General features: G+C 44.2%; 1 protein-coding gene across 2 annotated transcripts in view; it reads left to right on the plus strand.

Moving 5' to 3' along the window:
* HSD17B12 (hydroxysteroid 17-beta dehydrogenase 12) overlaps nt 1-20,367 on the plus strand; it is a 100,484-nt gene that overhangs the window by 69,793 nt on the left and 10,324 nt on the right. For both annotated transcript variants that reach the window (XM_078771031.1, XM_078771033.1), the window contains exons 7-9: nt 7,351-7,385; nt 8,561-8,642; nt 11,547-11,612. In XM_078771031.1, the coding sequence (XP_078627157.1) occupies nt 7,351-7,385; nt 8,561-8,642; nt 11,547-11,612 (183 nt within the window). The remainder of the gene's footprint in view (nt 1-7,350; nt 7,386-8,560; nt 8,643-11,546; nt 11,613-20,367) is intronic.

A 20,367-nucleotide genomic window follows, 5' to 3' on the forward strand; every position in this document is an offset into this window, starting at 1 on the left:
CTTTCCAAATATCCATATCTATCCACAGGACCAAAGCGGGAAATCTGTCTCAGGATGGTCTAAACCCAGTTCATGTTCCCTGTTGGAGTGAACAATCTCAATAGGTTGAAACAACATGGTGGCTTAAGAACCTAGCGATGTCATAGTGGGCTGACCAAGATGATGGACCGCCATTTTGGTGAGGCTTCTTGCGTTTTTTTTTGTTTTTTTTGTTTTTTTTGAACACCCTGTTAATTATCTTCAAAAAAAGTGTTTTAACACACCCAAACACCCATTTTTCATTTATGCAATCCCTTTGAGGTTGAAAATAATGCATGCAAGTTTGGGGCCACAAGGTTTCATGGTTTCTGGAGTTATGGAAGACAAAAACACACTGCCTTTTATTATTATGGACTTTCGTTATTATAGATGATGTCCTGGCTTCCGGTAGGTTATAATTAGGGTGTTTAAATGCGCGCAATTGGCTAGTGTCGATGGTGTGGTGCCAAAAGGGACATAGGAAATAAATTACAGAGGTAATGGCATACAGGGGATAAATTACCCATAATCCCTGAGCTAATTAACATACCCCACTTCCCGTAATGGGGACGAAGATACACCTAACACGACATCCGGGCAAAACAGAATCCCTACTTATTACATGGTGGTTCTTCTTCTTTATCGCGATATACGGAGCAGGCTAATTTATGCACTCTACCTGGTCTATGGTATCCCTAGCCCCTACAAACGTAACAGTATTTTGTTGCCGTGACAACTTAAGAACAGCTGAAGGGATTTTAAATCAAACTTGATTCAAGTATCTACAAGGGTGTAATACTGTGGGTGGAGGCATGCAGTATTGGTTGATGTAGCGACGTCGAAGAGTGCCGTTCTAATTACCACCGCCACCAAAGGTGGATGGAGGATATGTTTTCACCCAGTCTGTCTGTTTGTCCGTTTGTTTGTGAACAAGATATCTCAAAAGTTGTGGACGGATTCGGACGAAATTTGGCAGAGGGGTATCAAATGTGACAAGGTCGAAATGATTAAATTTTGGTGAAGATCTGGATTCGGATCCGACTACAATAATTTTTAAAGTGATTTTTCACCATTGGGAGATGGGGCCAAAAATGATACATTGCAGGATATCTCAAAAAGTTATGGACGGATTTGGACGAAACTTTGTGGACAGGTTGTGTGTGTGACAAGGATTAATTGATTCAATTTTGGTGAAGATCCGGATTCGGATCCAGCTAGTAGAATTTTGAAGTGATTCTTCACCATTGGGAGATATGGTCAAAAATGATACAATACAGGATATCTCAAAAAGTTGTGGACTGTTGATTTTGATTCAATGTGATTCTTCATGGACCAACGTAAAGGAGGGTTTACCGTGGGAGTTGTTGTATGCAGATGATCTGGTGTTGATTGCGGAAAGTATGGATGGACTGAAGGAAAAGATGAACACGTGGAAGGAATGTATGGAGACAAAAGGTCTGAAGGTGAATATCGGAAAGACGAAGGTGATGGCAAGTGGTAAAGCATGTGGTGAGGTGGAATGAACTGGGAAGTGGCCCTGTGCTGTGTGTAGGAAGGGTGTCGGAGTGAACTCCATTCAGTGTACAATGTGCGCTGAGTGGGTTCATCAAAAATGTAGTGGTCTGAGAGGGTCATTAACCAGTGTGGCAGCTACATTCAAATGTATGGTGTGCACAGAGGGAGCTGCAGATGGAGGAAATGTTGAGTTGGATCTTGGAGACGGTGTGAAGCTGGAAGGTGTGAAAACATTTTGCTACCTCGGAGACATGCTGAATGGAGAAGGTGGATCAGACTCGGCAACGGTTGCTCGAGTGAGATGTGCATGGAAGAAGTTTCGGGAATTGAGTGGCGTGCTGATGATGAGGGGAGTGTCGTTGAAGCTGAAGGGAAAGGTGTATGCTGCATGTGTGAGAAGTGTTATGATTTATGGGAGCGAGACATGGGTAATGAACATAGAGCAGCAACGAAGGTTGGAAAGGGTGGAAATGCGAATGGTTCGACGGATGTGCGGAGTATCGTTGAGAGAGAGGAAGACAAATGATGAATTGCGAAAGATGATGGGAATAGAGCCTGTGATTGATGCTGTGAAGAGGAACAGGTTGAGATGGTTTGGTCATGTGTTGAGGAAGGATGAAAGTGACTGGTTGAGAAGAGTGATGGAAATGAATGTAGAAGGAAGTAGAAGACGGGGAAGACCGAGAAAGACTTGGCTAAAGATGGTGGAAGAAGAAATGCGGGCAAGGGGGTTAACAAGGAGAGATGCAGAAAATAGGGCAAAATGGAGAAGATTGTCATGGGGACCACAAGGCTAACCCCCGCTCTAGCAGGGAAAATGGCCTTTAAAATGCATGTTGTTGTTGTTGTTGTGATTCTGTATTGTGATTTTCTGGTCTACTCTAGGATACAAAACGTAAACTGTTCACCTGGCGGGGGTATGCTCTCTACTGAGTGACGTTCTTGTTTCCATTGATTTGATAAAGAATTGGCCTGAGAATTTCTGGTCCAAGCCTGGGTCCTACAGCGAACATGTTGGAACCAGTTGCGAGCTGTGCTGAGCTGCGTGGAGATCAAAAGTTCAGTCCTTCATTCGTCGTCTATTATTCCTTCCTCCCATCTCCTGTCTCTCCATCCTCCCTTTGGTTATAGTCTCAGTTTGTGGGTTTCAGAAGATGGATCAGAGTCCTCACAGGACAGGAAGTATCCACCTCTATTTCGGTAAAGAATCACGCTTCATGGACCAAGTTATGAAGTTTTGTTGTTTTTATGCATCTGCAGAAGAAGTGGCTGGAGGCATTGTTTTCATTGCATTGTGATGATCTTTTTTTTAACCAAACTTGGTATAAGTATATATTATGATGCAAAGATGAACTGATTCGATTTTGGCATTCAAAAGGTCAAAGGTCAGTCTCAGTAATAAGTTTTCATTACCACGATAACTTGAGAACAGCTGAAGGGATTTATATCAAACTTGGTACAAGTATATATAATTATATAATAATGTGGGCGGAGGCATATCGGTCAGTGGTGTGATGTCAAAGAATGCAGTTCTGGTAATTAATGCTTCCATTCTTTTATGTAGTGGGATATTTAAGTTTTTGTAGATGTGCCATTGGATTACTCTGCCTACTTTGTTGTGTCTTTGTGTGTATAGCTGTTCTGACGTGAGTATTTTTACATCCCATGAGAAGGTGACTCGTGCTTTTTGTTTCTGTCTTGCATAACCTACACCTGTCTTGGGCATTTATTACACCTGTCTTGCCCTTGGTCTTGGGCATTTATTATCACTCATTCTCCCTCCCAGTTTAACTCACCTCGTCTTTGCCAATCCAATGAGCCTTTTTTGTCTATCCCTAATCTGTCCACCTTTTGACTTTTTCTTTTTCAACATTTTATCTCTATTCCAAACCTAGTTGTGAAAATTGAAGTGCCTGCTTCTTTGTGCATTTCACCATCTTGGTGAAAGATTGCTCTCAATTTGGTGTTTTGCACAGGCTGAAATGAAGCATCTGGTTTTTGAGACTTCAAATACTCCCTGCATCATAATTTATACTTAATTGTCTGCTCTATCTTTTTCAAGGATATTGTTGTAGTCGCATGGGTCATTCCAGTTGCCTAGCTCGAGTCTGGCGAGTTGCCTCATTGCGACTGTACCAGTCAGCCGAGTCAAAGCCAGATCACATGTCCACTAGCCACAAAACCCAAATGATTGGGGTCTCTGAGCCAGACGAGCACTATGCTATTAGCACGACACGTTCCGTCCTGTTTGGGGCAAGCAAAACTGGGGACGTGTTGCACTGCCTGGATGCGTGGCATTTAATTGCCATTGCCAATTAACCCTTAATGGGTTCCCTAATTACTAAGGAGGGACTACTACATCCCAAATTCACCCAGAGACCAGTTATATTTAATTGCAATAATAATGATCACGGGAAGGGAATACACAAGAAGCAATACAGGAACAAATAAATAATTAATAATAATAATTCATTTATTTTGTATAGCGCTTTTCCAGAAGCCCAAAGGCGCTTTGACAGAGTGGAAAACATAATGCATAACAATACATGAAAACAACAATTGCAAAAAGACAAGAATCAATAGGGAAATATTTAAAGCAAAAGGAGGGAGAAGGAGAAGAGATAGTCAGGGGTTAAATGCTGTGGGTTGAATGTTGAATGCAGTGTTGAACAGGTGGGTCTTTAGTGATGTTTTGAATGTGGTGAGTGAGGAGGAGTCTCTGATGGTGTGAGGTAGTGAGTTCCAGAGGGTGGGAGCAGCGATGGAGAAGGCCCTGTCCCCCCAGGATCTGAATTTGGTCCGGATGGAGGGGGTCAGGAGGTTGGTACCAGCAGAGCGGAGGTTGCGGGTGGGAGTGTGTCTGGAGAGGAGGTCAGCCAGGTAGGATGGGGCCAGGTTATGGAGGGCTTTGTATGTCAAGAGGAGGATTTTGTACTGGATTCTCTGGGGGATGGGGAGCCAGTGAAGCTTGTAAAGGACGGGGGTGATGTGGTCACGGGTCCGGGAATGGGTGAGTAGACGGGCAGCGGAGTTCTGAATGTATTGGAGTTTAAATGAGGCAACTAACAATCCCCTTACCCACTACCAAATCATTCGCACCCACAGTACTAAGGAGACACAGGAGCTTTACTTATTTAAGCCTTCGGGCTCGATCAAGTGCACCACAACAGATAGACAGAGGGAAGTCACGAGACAAGAAGAGATATTGAGATAAACCCGGCAGAGTTGTGCAGGATAATCATAGCAGTCCAGGCTGCACTACAGTGGGAACGTCCCGTTCGCATCCTACACAGAGATCTACATCCTACACAGGTCCCACTGGAGAGGAGAGGGCATGGCTCTGGCTCAGTGAGGCATGGCTCTGGCTCAGCGGGCACGAAGCACTGTTCCCCTGCACCAATTCCAGGGAACACCTCAACTTCCGTGGTCGCTCTGCCTTTCATGGCCTCGGCTCTATGTGTCAGCGATGATGCGCCATGTCCCCCTCTCACTCTCCATTGGCCAAAGATGCCCAGTTGATGGCAGAAGGACGGTCTCCTCCCTCCCCCAATGGTTGGTGCAGGATGCTGCACCATTTTCCCACCGAGCTTGCACCTAAAGGCCTAGCAAAACTTTAAAAATAACATTGAGCCAAATTTTCAAAAGTAAGAACATTAAACATAGGCCCACAGGAATGAAGATTATTAGATCCACACATTAGAAGGGGTTGACGTCATCTATGTATTACACTAGAGACACATATTTAATATCACAACTACATCACCTCGCACTTATTCAAAGACGTATACTGAGGAAATAACTAGCTATATTCATAATATTGCTAACTCCGAGGAGTTATTTTCTCAACATTGTTGTCCCGCACCCCTCCGACAAGGTCAGAGATGGGAGACATTAAAATGAGCTCTGTCCGACTGACATCCAGTCATGACGGATCATCTGTCCATGTACTTTTGCGTTCACGATATTTCAAAAACCGTTGAACATTTAGCTTTGATATTGCAGGTATTTATTCCTTATGACATTATCTCTACCTGATTAGATCACTGCTGTGATTGGCTGCGTTATGTTGCCATGACAACCATCTCGGTAACCTGGCTTGTGTACGCGATATTTCAGAAACCATTCAAGATTTATCTTTCATATTACACCGATCTATTCCTCATAGCACCCATACGGTGGGGGACCTAGAGTGTCAGCTCCTTGCTCTGTTTAATATAAGGATCTTGGTAAGATAATGCTAATTATATATTTTTATAAATTCATATTATTGATACTGTGGCAGGAGTCCTCTTTTCTGAATAATAGCGTAATTAGCCTTTTCTAAACAATTCATGATTTGGCATCACGATCATCGCTGTGATTCGAAATGTCTTTCCCTTTTGGATGTGGTCACAAATCCGTGCTCCCCTTGAGTGGTTACAATCCTTAAAGATGTGACAGTTAGCCATTCAGCAAAGCATCAGAAGGTGGTATTAACCTATCGGCGACCAGACCTCCTGCTCCCCGACCCGACCCCACCCGCTTTCCCTAGCAGTTTGGCATTGTCCAGCACCCCACACTCTTCATCCCATCCCCTCACCTATTCCTACCTTGATGATCCGGTGAAACCTTGGAACAATGACTGTGATCAGACCAGAAACCTCGTCCCTAGCTAGCAGATCCATCCCTCCGGCCCCATTTTTGTGCTGAAATTTTGAACATTTCTCATGTATTTCTCTGTCTCTAATGTGCTCGTTCACGTTTAGTTGCTTACAATAATGCTTATTTTGCATGAAACTTTGTCTTCACCATTTCACTGCTTTGTCGAATAACTTTTCTACCTGCAGGTGGCATTGTTCCCTCATATGTACATGTTTTCTTCATTTAGATGCCGCTCTACTAAGGGATTGCTGTAACATGAATTGTGCCTGGGCATATGAATAAATCTTAAAATGTGCATTGGGAACTGAAAGAGGAGCATGTTGGGTTTGTAAACATGCCGTGAGTGACTTCAAGTACATTCCATAGATTTTTCCAAAACAGAGGACTTTGGACTAATCCTATAGTCAAGAGACAACAGGGTATACTCATCGGAAGAAGTATGTTTTTATTTACCTCTAGATGTTAATCCTTGTGGCTAACCCCCGCTCTAGCAGGGAAAATGGCCTTAAAATGCCTGTTGTTGATGTATGTTAATCCTTGTATTGACATCCATTGTGGCCTTCGGGCATCATTTAAGAGCGACTTGTTCAGCATAAAGATCGTGCTCGTAATTTCCAATATACAATGCATTTTAACCTGTTGAACAATGTCTGCTTTGCTTGTAAGGCCAAATTGGCTTCTTTTAGACCTATTTGGTTGTTTGGCATTTGAGAACCCTTTTTCCCTTCGGCCGAGACAGCAATGCACACCGGCTGCGTCTGCGGTGTAGATTTGGCCATGTCCCCATCTCTACACAACAACCTCAGTTATCCACACTTTACGGTTGTTAAGCCTCTCTTTTAACAAGTAATTGCAGTTTGCCAAGTAGCAGTGTTTCTCCAGATCAGGTGTAACTGGGTTGATAACGTCATTCTGTATAAAAATTGTTAACCGTATCAGGACTGTTCTTGTGAGTAACCCACCTTGAGAAATCCATCAATAAAACTGCATTTTCTGCCACAGGGATTCTTCAGATTGTCCTATCAGAAAGGCTCTCTGTGTCAAATATCAGCATTCAAACCACATCCACTCTCTGCTTTCATAGGATTCAGGGATTACCATCTCTCAATCTCATGATTGATAATTGAGACCTCTCATCAGCCCTACATCTTCTTACCTCTTCTTTATTTTTTGCAGATGACCCAACTTGTTTTGCCTGGAATGGTGGAGAGGTTGGTTGTTTGAAGTCTCTTTTTGTTTTTCAATTTTTTGAGATGTTAATATATTTCCCTTCTATCTTCAGTCGTGTGCCTATTAATCTGTAAATTTGTTTTGTTATGCTCTTGTTATGACGCTATGCGTATGAAATGTAATAGCAGGGCACCCGGCTCTGACGGGTTCGTGGATGTCTCGCCTCAAATGAGCAATTTTTTGAAGTGTGTATTGGTATTTACAGGAATTCAGCGTAAAGTGATATGGACAGTGACACATGGTACATGTTTACCTTGTATACAATGGTGGTACACTCAGAAGAACTATTGTTAGCGATTAAAAATACATATGTCGTGCACGATACTTGTGAAATCCAAATAAATAATAGTTGCCATGGAAACAGCAATTTGGTAATTTGGAAATTTGAAAATCGAGTGTTTTATATGATGGAATGTTGTGCATAACAAATTTGGCGATGCATTTTCTAATTGTGGCCTAATAGGTGTTTTACATGTTTTGGATGGCATTGACCTTGCTCGACCCTCGACTAATTTTGACCAGATTTTATACACGTATACTACACATGCGTACAAATAAGCTGTGTAAGTTTCAATCTGATATCTTGAAAATTCCTTCGGTTTGGCAATAATAAAATCACAAAATAGCCCATTTCATTATAATGGGGTGAAATTGTTGTCATGGACACCGTTTTCTCTTTGCCACGTGTGACTTTTCTCTTTGCCACGTGACTTTTCGCTGTGCTGCCAACCAAGATGAGCAGAGCCATCGAGAATTAGAGTGTGAATGGAGTTGACTGCACTGCATTGTAAATTTATTTTATTTTTTGAGCTAACAGTTTTACCCACAGTTACCTGTGCATTTTCCACCCATGGTTCTTTTGCCACATTACCTCTGCCAATAATGGCACAGCAAGCACAGCAGGCAAATTGCTTCGCCGTCATTCGTCTTTGAAGAAGGAAATGCTCTCCGTTGGGTTGCAAAGTTGAGGGGATTAATTGGGTTGGAAAAGAGCAAAGTACAAGTTATAGAGCATCTAGGAAGGGATTAGGGTTGTTGAGGTGGTGGAGTGGGGGATCCAGCCAAATGTGCAGTGCCTTTTAAGCTGTGGTCCCATAACATTTATGACTGACCGACATGCCATGACTCCACATGCCACATGTTCTCCTTTTGCCAGGTCTCGTGGCATCATCATCAACATTGCTTCTGCTACTGCCCTCATCCCTTGCTCCCTCCTTAGTCTTTACTCTGCTTCCAAGGTGGGTTGAAACATGTGGGGATGTGACTTTATTAGTATTTGACGTTATCCAATTTTGCCACAAAATATTTTGTCTGGAGGTAATATTTTCTTGGATTACCAACAACCTGGAGAACCCTCTCATTAGCATTATTTTTTCATCGTTGTTGTTTCTTCTTTTGTTTCATTGATAACATATAAAATCTCAAACCCTCAACAAGCTCTTTTCTTCTTTTGATATTGAAAAGGGGTTATGCGAGTCGTATATGAAAATCGTCTCCAATTTAGATTACATGACAAGCTTGCATTTAATCAGCCCGTGGTATCAGGTCTTGTGAGAAGTATTTATTTATTTATTTTGACTGGTGCTTGTGGAAAAGTTAGATGATGATTAAAAAGACAACAAACTGACTTTGTGGCCATTGGTGGATGATGATAATAATAATAATAATAATAATAATAATAATAACAATAATAGTGCATCACATACAATGATTAGGATAAGTACAGGATGTTGGCCAATAGATCTTGAAGGCCGCCAAAATTGGACTTAGACACTGCCCAAGCCATTATGTGATGTCTCCGGAAGTCATGTGGATTAGGAATGGTGCCACCCAAGTAAACAATCTGCATGCAGTGTTCCAGCTCACAGCTCCAGCTTCATTTCTACAGGCAGTTTGTATAATCTACGTCCAACGGGATAGTCAGTACCTCCGTCTCGGTGGTGTTGATATGCAGTCCTACTTTGGCCGCTGCTTGCACCGGGTTAATGAACATGAATTGCCCACCAGCAGGTGAGGATGAAAGAAAGGCTAAGTCATCCGCATATCCAAGAACTGACAATCCCGTTTGTGGGTGGCATCGACACATTCTTCTGCACAGCTGAACACCATCCGCCTCAATTGGGATAGCGATGCAAAGCACCCAATGAGGGAGAAGGACGAAGAGAAAAGGAGCCAAAGTATCTCCCTGAAGTACCCTGTAGGTTGAGTCAAGCATCTCTGATATACAAATATGCAGTCCTACTTTGGGGAACAAAGTCTGGTGTAATTTGGCAGTGGCCTTGTTATGGTACAAAGGAGTGATGCCGTTGTTGAGAGCTTGAGTAATGTTATGCAAACTTAGGATCTTTGGAATGCATGCTCTTGATTCACCATCGAAAGCTTTTTGGTAAGCAACAAAAATCACCACTAAATCAGTCCAATGGATTAGTGCTTCTATCACTCTGTGCGGTGCCAAGATCTACTGCAGGGTGTGTGCCTCGGCAGGGTCGGAATCCATTTTGCTCAGATTGCATATACATGCCTAGCACTGGTTGTATGCGGCGTTTCAGCAGCACTTTATTGTGTAGCTTTGTTGCACAAAACATCAGCGATATCCCGCGATGTTCCTTCGCTTTTGTTGCATCCGGTTTCTTTGAGATTCCCACAATTTGTGTTGTGCTCCACTTGTTAGGGGGATCCATTCCATTCAAAACTTTGTTCATGATGTGAACCATTCTTTCAGTAACCAAAGGAATTTGAAGGACTTGAAGGGGAAGGATTGAGTGTGTGGTGTGAGGAGGGATACAAAACGGGTGGACATGAAGCTTTGACGGGTTGTAGTTGGGGGGAAGGGGTGAGCAGGAAGATGGGACATGAAGTGTAAGGTGCTCATTCCAAATTTCCAAATTGTACAAACGGCGATAAAGACCATGGGCAAAGCTAGTGTTGTACATGCATGGGTGGCGGGTTGATGGATCAAGCGCCTTTGTGACAGAGAGTTTTGGAAAATAATCTTTGTGAATAAAATTAATAGATCATGGTGAAGAAAAAGAATGTGGAGTAATCCTGACTGAGAAATAAGAAGGTAGATATCATGTAGATATTTTATATATATGTAGATCCTGTAGATATATGTAGATGTAACACACTGGGAAGTGGCCATGTGCTGTGTGCAGGAAGGGTGTCAAGGTGGATTCCATTCAATGTACAATGTGCGCTGAGTGGGTTCATCAAAAATGTAGTGGTTTGAGAGGGTCATTAACCAGTGTGGCAGCTACATTCAAGTGTAAGGTGTGCACAGAGGGAGCTGCAGATGGAGGAAATGCTGAGTTGGATCTTGGAGATAGCGTGAAGCTGGAAGGTGTGAAAACATTTTGCTACCTAGGAGACATGCTGAATGGAGAAGGTGGATCAGACACGCAACGGTTGCTAGAGTGAGATGTGCATGGAAGAAGTTTCGGGAACTGAGTGGCGTGCTGACGAGGAGGGGAGTGTCGTTGAAGCTGAAGGGAAAGGTGTATGCTGCATGTGTGAGAAGTGTTATGATTTATGGGAGTGAGACATGGGTAATGAACGTAGAGCAGCAACGAAGGCTAGAAAGGGTGGAAATGTGAATGGTTCGGTGGATGTGCGGAGTATCGTTGAGAGAGAGGAAGACAAATGATGAATTGCGAAAGATGATGGGAATAGAGCCTGTGATTGATGCTGTGAAGAGAAACAGGTTGAGATGGTTTGGTCATGTGTTGAGGAAGCATGAAAGTGACTGGTTGAGAAGAGTGATGGAAATGAATGTAGAAGGAAGTAGAGGACGGGGAAAACCGAGAAAGACTTGGCTAAAGATGGTCGAAGAAGAAATGCGGGCAAGGGAATTAACAAGGGGATATGCAGAAAATAGGGCAAAATGGAGAAGATTGTAATGGGGACCGCAAGGCTAACCCCCGCTCTTGCAGGGAAAATGGCCTTAAAATGCCTGTTGTTGTTGTTGTTGTTGTTGTATAGCCTGTAGATATTGAAAAATAGAATTCGTGAAATTGACCCAAGTACCTAATTAGTTACGAATTGCTTATTTTCACCTGTATAACGGCAGAATTTCTTGTATTTCATATTTTTGAGTCTCCCACCCCTCTCCCAAGCAGTCACCGAAAGGCGTGGTTTCTTTTCAGGCATATGTCGACTTCTTTTCTCGTGCCCTTGACACTGAGTATCGCTCTCGGGGCATCATTGTGCAGGTATGGACACAGATTGGGTTTACGGTGGAGATAGAGTTATTCTGTATAAATGAAGTTCGCTTCTGCATATGCTGTGTGTAATTTCTTCGAGCTTCCTGCAGTTGCCTGTTCGAATATTTTTGTTGTTTTTATTTCGAGAGGATTAAGTGTCATCGAGAAGCTTGCACACCAAACCACATGCTTGATAATCACATTGGTAGACATGAGTTTACTTTTACCTGAATTACGAGAACATTGGTAGACAGCGGACAAACACGTATGGGTTCGTTGCATTATGAGATTGGGGTTCAGGTGAAAACATAAGGCTCACCCAAACGCCGTTGACAAAGTCCACCTCTCCACCCCCCTATCACCCACACACACCCCAAAAATACTAAAACAAAAGGAAAAGGGGAAACGAATTGCCACCCTTTCCCCCATAATCGGTGGACAATGCCATCCAGACCAGGAGGAAAGAGAGCCAAGCACAAACACACCAAACCAAAATGGCTATCTTAGCCAAAAGGTCGTGGAGCAATCTCAACTTCACCTTTTGCACATTTGGACGATATCTGATCATCGAGACTGTGGAAATGTGTCTGAATGTAATAGACTGTAGAAAATTAATCATCACCTTGCTCAATGAATCCATCCAGGAAGCACAAGAAAGGTGAAAAGATGACCATTTATACAGAGATTGATACTTAAAAGGGACGACAATTTTGAAATAACCTCCGAACGAAGAGGACGTGGATGTTGAGAAGAGGATATAATAACAGAACGGAGAAATCGTACATCATGCAATGGACACAATCGGTCTCATATTTCATAAAAACAAAAGTATATTTTTCGAAGAAACAACCTCTTCTCTTTTTTCCCCCTTTTCTTCATTTAACTAATCCTCACCAAAGGAGAGGGTTTCGTGGAGTAATCCTCACCAGAATCCTCACCAGAGGAGAGGGTCATTTGAGTTTGTTTGTCTGTCTGTCTCTTTGAAAGAGGTTCTGGTTGAAAGAGGTGACAGGAAGGGAGGCATTAAAAGAGAGGCTGAGTAGGGTAGAGGATTGATGTGGTTGAGCTTGAAAGTGGTTGAGGTCCTGTGTACAGAAAGTGGTTTGGTTTTTCATACCTGTGTACAGAATCGTCGGTTTTTTTCGTATCGTGTATTCTGAGGCCTAGTGTAGTGCTAGTAGTAGTAGGCTACCGTGTCCTCAGACCTTGGCTTGAGGCTTTTGTTTTTTGTCTCAGCGGTTCTTCGATCGCGCTGCAACTACTGTCGGTCTCTGTTTTTCACGGTCTTTTCACCTATACTCCCTTGTTTTAAAATCTCAAAAAAAAAACCAAAATTTTTTTTCCCTTCCCTGTTCTTATCCGCTTGTACGTTCTTATTTGTTCTTTCGTTCTTCGTTCTTTTGCTCTTTCGTTCTTCGTTATTTGTTCTTTCGTTCTTCGACCACGTTGTTCGAGATCACGTGATCAAGTTGTTAATACATGTTTCATCTGTCCCCTGAAGAACTTTATTATTATGTCATATTCTATAACACTTTTTTCTACTTCTTCTATAAAAGGATGCTTTCGACTTGCTCACCAATTCTATTCATTCAAAAAAAAAATTCCATCTCTTACAGTGCATCTTTCATTCATTCCCTAAACTCTCCAGAACTCCACCCATCCTTCAGCGTCCTCAAACGTATTTTTGACTCGAATGTCTCAAGAAACTCATTTTGCAATAAATGTTCGTTTCCCATAAATCGTACACTTTTCAAAGTCCAATCTCACCCCTCCCCTCCAAATCTTCCCCATCACCCATCTCTGTCAAATCTTCCCCCTTGCCCCTCCCCCCCAAATCTTCCCAAACACCCATCCCTTTCAAATCTCCCCCCCTGCCCCTTCCCTCCTAAACTCCCCCCACACCCCTCCCCTTCGAGACTCTCCCTCACTCCTCCCCTCCTAGACTCCCCTCTCACTCCCCCTCCTCAAAGCGTCCTCCCCGCTTCTTCCCCCTTCAAACTCTCACCTCCATCTCCCCCAACCTTCTGCCTCGCTCTTCCCCTCCTCAAATAACACCTCACTGTGCCTCACCCAAACACCATCAAACCTTTTGTCCGCCCCATTCTTCCCTTTCTCCAAGCTATTCTGTAATCTCTGACACACCTGCAACAGCTCTCCCTACCTCTTCCTCCTCTTCCACATTCTGCCCTACCGCTCCCCCCCTGTTCTGTATCCGATGCTCCCCCTTCCTCTTCCTTAACAGTATGGACCTCAAACATCCGGGGCCTTCGCTCAAACTTAACTGATCTCTCCATACAGGTTGCTTCTGACAAACCAGACGTGATCTGCTTAACAGAAACCTTCCTCCTTCATGATGTCTCTGATTCCTTGGTATCTCTCCCAGGTTACTCCCTCCTCCGGTATGATAGACCTGAGCCTCGTTCTGGAGGTGGGGTTGCTATCTTTATAAAAAACTCTCTTCCTCACTCGCCCTGCACTGCCCTCTCTCCACCTCACCCCCAGGAATACCTTTGGCTACGGCTTCCCCTTCGCTCCCACCTTTTGTTCATATGCGTGTTGTACCGTCCACCAAACAGTGATGACTCCATCTACATCTCGCTGTCTGATAATATGGACCAACTTCTATCTACCCATCCCAACTCTCTCTTCCTCATATGTGGTGATTTCAACTGTCACCAGGCCAGTTGGCTGGGGGTGGGTACCTCTCTCACCAGCCATGGCTCTTCAGCAAAGGACTTCTGTGACTCACTGGGACTGACACAATCTGTCAATTTCCCAACCGGGATCTCAGTCAACAGAGAATCTTCTCTTCTGGACTTGGTTATGACTAACTTCCCTGAAAATGTCTGCTGCTCTTCTTCTGCTCCAATCGGCTCTTCTGATCATGTGCTTGTTAAAGTGGACATCTCTCTGACCATTTTCAGAGAGCCTCTTCAGCGTCGCGAGTCTGGCATTTCACTCAGGCCAACTGGCACGGTCTTCAAGCAGCCATCAATCATCTGGACTGGTCTCCCATCTCTACTGCCTCTGACATCAACTCATCCTGGGAATTCTTCCAAAGTAAATTGCTCTCTCTCATGCACAGTTTTATCCCTTCTCGTCTTCAGTTGTCATACCTTTCCTCCCGTCCATGGTACACGGAATCTTGTGGTGAGGCTATTACCCAGAAACAACTTGCTTTCGTCTCCTGGAAAGCAAATCCAACGGAAGGAAATCTCATTTCCTTTCACAAAGCCCGAAACAAGTGAGTGTTCACCCTCAGGAGAGCCAGGAAACAATATCTCTCCGTCCTCAGGACCAAACTCTCTTATCTGTCTCCCTCTTCCAAATCCTGGTGGCGTCTGGTAAAATCTGTTTCTGGTGTTTGTTCCCCCTCCATCCCCTCCCTCACCTTAAATGGCCACACGGCTGACTCCGCACGTGAAAAAGCCGAATGCCTCAACTGTGTTTGCCTCTAAATCTTGTGTCCCAAACCCATCCCTCTCTGTACCCACCGTACCCAGTCGTACCCAGCTGCTCCTGGACTCTGTGTCCTTTCCTCCTGACAAGGTGGAAAAGTGTCTGTCAACCCTCGACTCTGATTCTGCAACTGGACCTGACGGCATCAGCCCACGGGTCCTAAAATCATGTTCTTCCGCTCTTTCACTCCCTCTCTCTGTTCTCTTCACCCTCTCTTTTGCTCAAGGTCATCTTCCATCTGCTTGGAAATCTGCCAACATCACCGCTTTGCACAAAAAAGGTGCAAAAACAGATCCCAGCAACTACAGACCAATCAGCCTTCTCCCAATTATCAGCAAGGTCATGGAATCCATCATTGCTTCAGATATGAAATCTTTCCTCTTCTCCAATGGCTTGATCTCTGATCATCAATTTGGTTTCAGACCTGGACACTCCACTCTGGACATGCTGCTTCTGCTTTCTCAACAATGGATGGAGGTCCTCAATGCCAAACAGGAAATTAGAGCAGTCTCCCATGACATATCACGTGCCTTCGATACAGTCTGGCACCCCGCTCTGCTCACCAAACTCTCCTCTTTTGGTATCCATGGAAATCTCCACGCATGGCTGGCGGACTTCCTCTCTAGTCGTAGTCAACGTGTGGCCCTGAATGGGTTTCTCTCATCTCCTCTTCCTGTTCAGGCTGGAGTTCCCCAAGGCAGTGTTCTGGGCCCTGTGCTTTTTCTGGTCTTCATCAATGATCTCTCTGACTCTCTTGAAAATCCTCTCTATCTCTTTGCTGACGACTCTACTCTCTGTCGCTCCATTCTTCATCCCTCAGATCGGCAGTCTGCAGCCTCCTCACTCTCTGCAGACCTTGACAAAATCACAGACTGGGCAAACAAGTGGAACATGTCTTTCAATCCTGACAAATCTCACACTCTTACGATGTCGCTCCGAAAAGACCGACTGGACAACCCTCCCATCCACTTTCTGAATAATCCTCTCCAAGAAGTTCTGTCACTCAAGCTTTTGGGTCTCACTATCTGCCATGATCTTTCCTGGAAAAACCACATTTCAAATCTGGCCTCCAAAGCCAGTCGCCGACTGGGCATCCTCCGTCATGCGAAGTCCTTCCTTGGCACACCTGAGCTCCTCACCACATACAAAGCTTTCATCCGCAGCTCAATGGAATACTGCTCTCCCCTCTGGGCTGGTGCTCCTGCCTCACACCTAGCTCGCCTTCGTGCTGTTGAAACCAAAGCATTCAGAATCATTGGAATCTCCCGCGATGAAGCTAACTCCAAGGGCCTCTCACTCACTCACCGCAGGCAGGTTGGTGGTCTTTCCGTCTTCTACCGACTCCTCTCTGGGCTCTGTCCCGCAAATATTCCTACAGGTCGCACAAGATCTGCCTGCAACCCTCTTTTGGTTAAACTGCCAAAATCAAGACTCTCTGCTCACCTTCACTCCTTCATTCCTCTTTTCTCCCGCCTCTGGAACAAACTCCCTCACTCTCTTCAATCCCACTCCACCCTCCAAGTCTTTAAAACAGCTGTTCACCACCATCTCTTATCTTCCCCCATCCAAAACCTTGATCTTTTCTACCCCCGCTAATTTCACCCCAATTCCCCTTTTTGAAATACCAACTTCTGTCCTGGAAGTCCTTGGTGTCCTTGTGCTTTATACTTCTCACTCCTCCCCCCACCCCCCTTCCCATGCCTCCTCCCCCCAGGCCCTCTCCCTTCCACACATCTCCCTGCTCTCGGATGTTGTGTTTGTGTGCTTCCCCTTTTCTCCCCATCTTGTCTTCCGCTCCCTCTTTTTGTGTATTTTGTTTTTCTGGTCGATTTGTTTGTGAAGTAAATGTTAGCTCTTTCACGAGCCTCGATTCAGTATACAAAACAAAACAAAACAAAAAAAATAAAATAAAAAATAAAAATTTTAAAATCTAGTCTGTTGGGAGTCGTTGGTGAGGTATGTGGATGGACAAAAGGACCACCGAGGCACTCGGAAACATGGTGGTGGGATGATGAAGTTGGAAAGAGGATTGACGAGAAGAGGAAGAAGTTCAAGGAGTGGCAGAAGGCGAAGGGCATGGGAGCAGAAACAGCAGAGTATGAAAGTTATAAGGCAGCCAAGAAGGCTGCAAAGAAAGAGGTAGCAAAGGCGCAGGAGGCATGTAGGAAAATGTTCGGAGAACGCTTGGATTCGGAAGAGGGTCAGAGAGCAGTATTCAGGATTGCAAAGCAGATAGCGAAAGAGAGGTGTGATGTGATGGGGGTTCGTTGCTTGAAGGATGAAGTGGGACAAATCGTTGTGGACCCAGATGGAATTAAAGGAAGATGGAAAAGACATATGGAAATGCTGTTGAATACAGATAATGAATGGGATGGCAATATAGAGAGTAACCCAGTTTTAGGACCGGCAGAGAAGATAACTGAGAAGGAAGTTGAGGAAGCGATAAAAGCAATGAAGAGTAGAAAAGTGGGAGGGCCGACGGGAGTTGTGGGAGATATGTTGAAGGCAGCAGGAAGTTGGGGTGTGAAGAGAATGACAGAGATCTGTAATCTGGCGGTGAAAGAAGGCCGCATTCCAGTGGATTGGGAACTGAGTACCCTCGTCCCTCTATACAAGGGGAAAGGTGACCCTCTGGAGTGTGGCTCGTACCGAGCGATAAAGTTATTGGAGCATGGAATGAAGGTATTGGAAAGGGTGTTGGAGAGGAGGATAAGGAAGAAAGTGAAGATCGACGAAATGCAGTTTGGATTTATGCCAGAAAGAGGAACGACAGACGTGCTTTTTATTGTGAGGCAGTTGCAGGAGAAGTACATGGAGAAGAGGAAGAAGTTGTTTCTTGGGTTTGTTGATCTGGAGAAAGCATTCGATACGGTTCCACGCAAAGTATTGACATGGGCAATGAGGAAGTTAGGAGTGGAGGAATGGTTGATCAGAGTAGTGATGGCAATGTACAAAAGAGCGCACACAGCTGTAAGGACGAAGGACGGGAACAGTGGTGAGTTTGAGGTGAAGGTGGGAGTGCATCAGGGGTCGGTACTAAGTCCACTACTATTTGTAGCTGTGATGGAGGTGCTTGCTCAGAACGTAAAGGAGGGTTTACCGTGGGAGTTGTTGTATGCAGATGATCTGGTGTTGATTGCGGAAAGTATGGATGGACTGAAGGAAAAGATGAACAAGTGGAAGGAATGTATGGAGACAAAAGGTCTGAAGGTGAATATCGGAAAGACAGAGGTGATGGCAAGTGGTAAAGCATGTGGTGAGGTGCAAAGAACTGGGAAGTGGCTCTGTGCTGTGTGCAGGAAGGGTGTCGGAGTGAACTCCATTCAATGTACAATGTGCGCTGAGTGGGTTCATCAAAAATGTAGTGGTCTGAGAGTGTCATTAACCAGTGTGGCAGCTACATTGAAATGTAAGGTGTGCACAGAGGGAGCTGCAGATGGAGGAAATGTTGAGTTGGATCTTGGAGACGGCGTGAAGCTGGAAGGTGTGAAAACATTTTGCTACCTCGGAGACATGCGGAATGGAGAAGGTGGATCAGACTCGGCAACCGTTGCTAGAGTGAGATGTGCATGGAAGAGGTTTCGGGAACTGAGTGGCGTGCTGATGAGGAGGGGAGTGTCGTTGAAGCTGAAGGGAAAGGTGTATGCTGCATGTGTGAGAAGTGTTATGATTTATGGGAGCGAGACATGGGTAATGAACGTAGAGCAGCAACGAAGGCTGGAAAGGGTGGAAATGCGAATGGTTCGATGGATGTGCGGAGTATCGTTGAGAGAGAGCAAGACAAATGATGAATTGCGAAAAATGATGGCAATACAGCCTGTGATTGATGCTGTGAAGAGGAACAGGTTGAGATGGTTTGGTCATGTGTTGAGGAAGGATGAAAGTGACTGGTTGAGAAGAGTGATGGAAATGAATGTAGAAGGAAGTAGAGGACGGGGAAGACCGAGAAAGACTTGGCTAAAGATGGTGGAAGAAGAAATGCGGGCAAGGGGGTTAACAAGGAGAGATGCAGAAAATAGGGGCAAGATGGAGAAGATTGTCATGAGGACCGCAAGGCTAACCCCCGCTCTAGCAGGGAAAATGGCCTTAAAATGCATGTTGTTGTTGTTGTTGTTGTTGTTGTCTGTCTGTCTCTTTCTCCGCTCAGAATAAATACGATTTTCTCTGAAACCGTTTTCCGATTAACAGGAAATTTCACCATAGCTGTGGCGACTCCTGTGGAAGTTTTAATGATAATCATGACGTCATCGGTCACATGGTACGGGCGCCATCTTCGAAAAACCAAAAAAAATTCACCTCTATAATCTCCGAAACCGTTCCATGGGAAAAAAAAAAGTAATATGGCTCTGTCAAGTACTCCTCATATGGAACAACCTATTAGACAAGTAGAACGCTTGATCTGATCAGTTTGAAATTTCTTGTTATTGAAAATTGCATCCGAAAAATAATTAATGACGTCATCAGACACGTGGTTCGGCAGCCATATTGGATTGAACATAAATCTGTCATCAATAAACCAGACAAACAGCAGCTAATAAACACCAGACAAACGACCAACAAACATCCTGGCGAGAGTCTGCAATCTCTGATTGCTCTTTTTTGTTTGCATTGTTGTGTTTGTTGGGGAACCATTTTGATGCATCAACAATTATGTTTGGTTGGAATCCCTGGAGAGAACTGGCATGGAATATCCATGCCATTTCACAGACCTGCGGCTACTACTCGATGTAGACCTCTGCAGAAAAAGTTGCTTCAGTCATCGTTAAGCTGTTCGCCCAGCTTGTGGTGGTCGCCATTGGGAGCGGCTGAGTTCCGTTCACACGGCTGCCATCAACGGGGCTTTTGTTACATTGGGAGCATTCTCAATATATGGAGATGGATACAATGTCTCGAGCCTCATCCAGAAAAGTTGTCAAAACAAAGTTCCACTCTTGTGTTTGCACCTCAAGCGATTACCTCAAATATCAAATGCAAATGAAAGTGTAACTAAAAATTGATGAACCTGCTCCGAGATACCGAAATGGAACGAGTCCTTGACATATGCAATATTTTTGGCCAAGAAATGTCAGCAATACACCTGGTATAGCATTTTTCAATGGACCCGGTAACAGCCGTAAAGTTTAAAATTGAACAAAATGGTATTCATAGAATACTTAACTTGCGAAGTCAACTTTGTGCGAGCCAACTTTTCTGTTTTTGAAGGGTTTTTTTTCTTCTTTGATCCAATATGGCTGCCAGACCACGTGAACGATTGCATCATAAGTTTATATTCTCTAATATAATCGTTGTGTAAATCATGCTCAAT

The sequence above is a fragment of the Myxine glutinosa genome, chromosome 1 (genome assembly GCF_964187855.1).
Source record: "Myxine glutinosa chromosome 1, kmMyxGlut1.1, whole genome shotgun sequence".
Lineage (NCBI taxonomy): Eukaryota > Metazoa > Chordata > Myxini > Myxiniformes > Myxinidae > Myxine > Myxine glutinosa.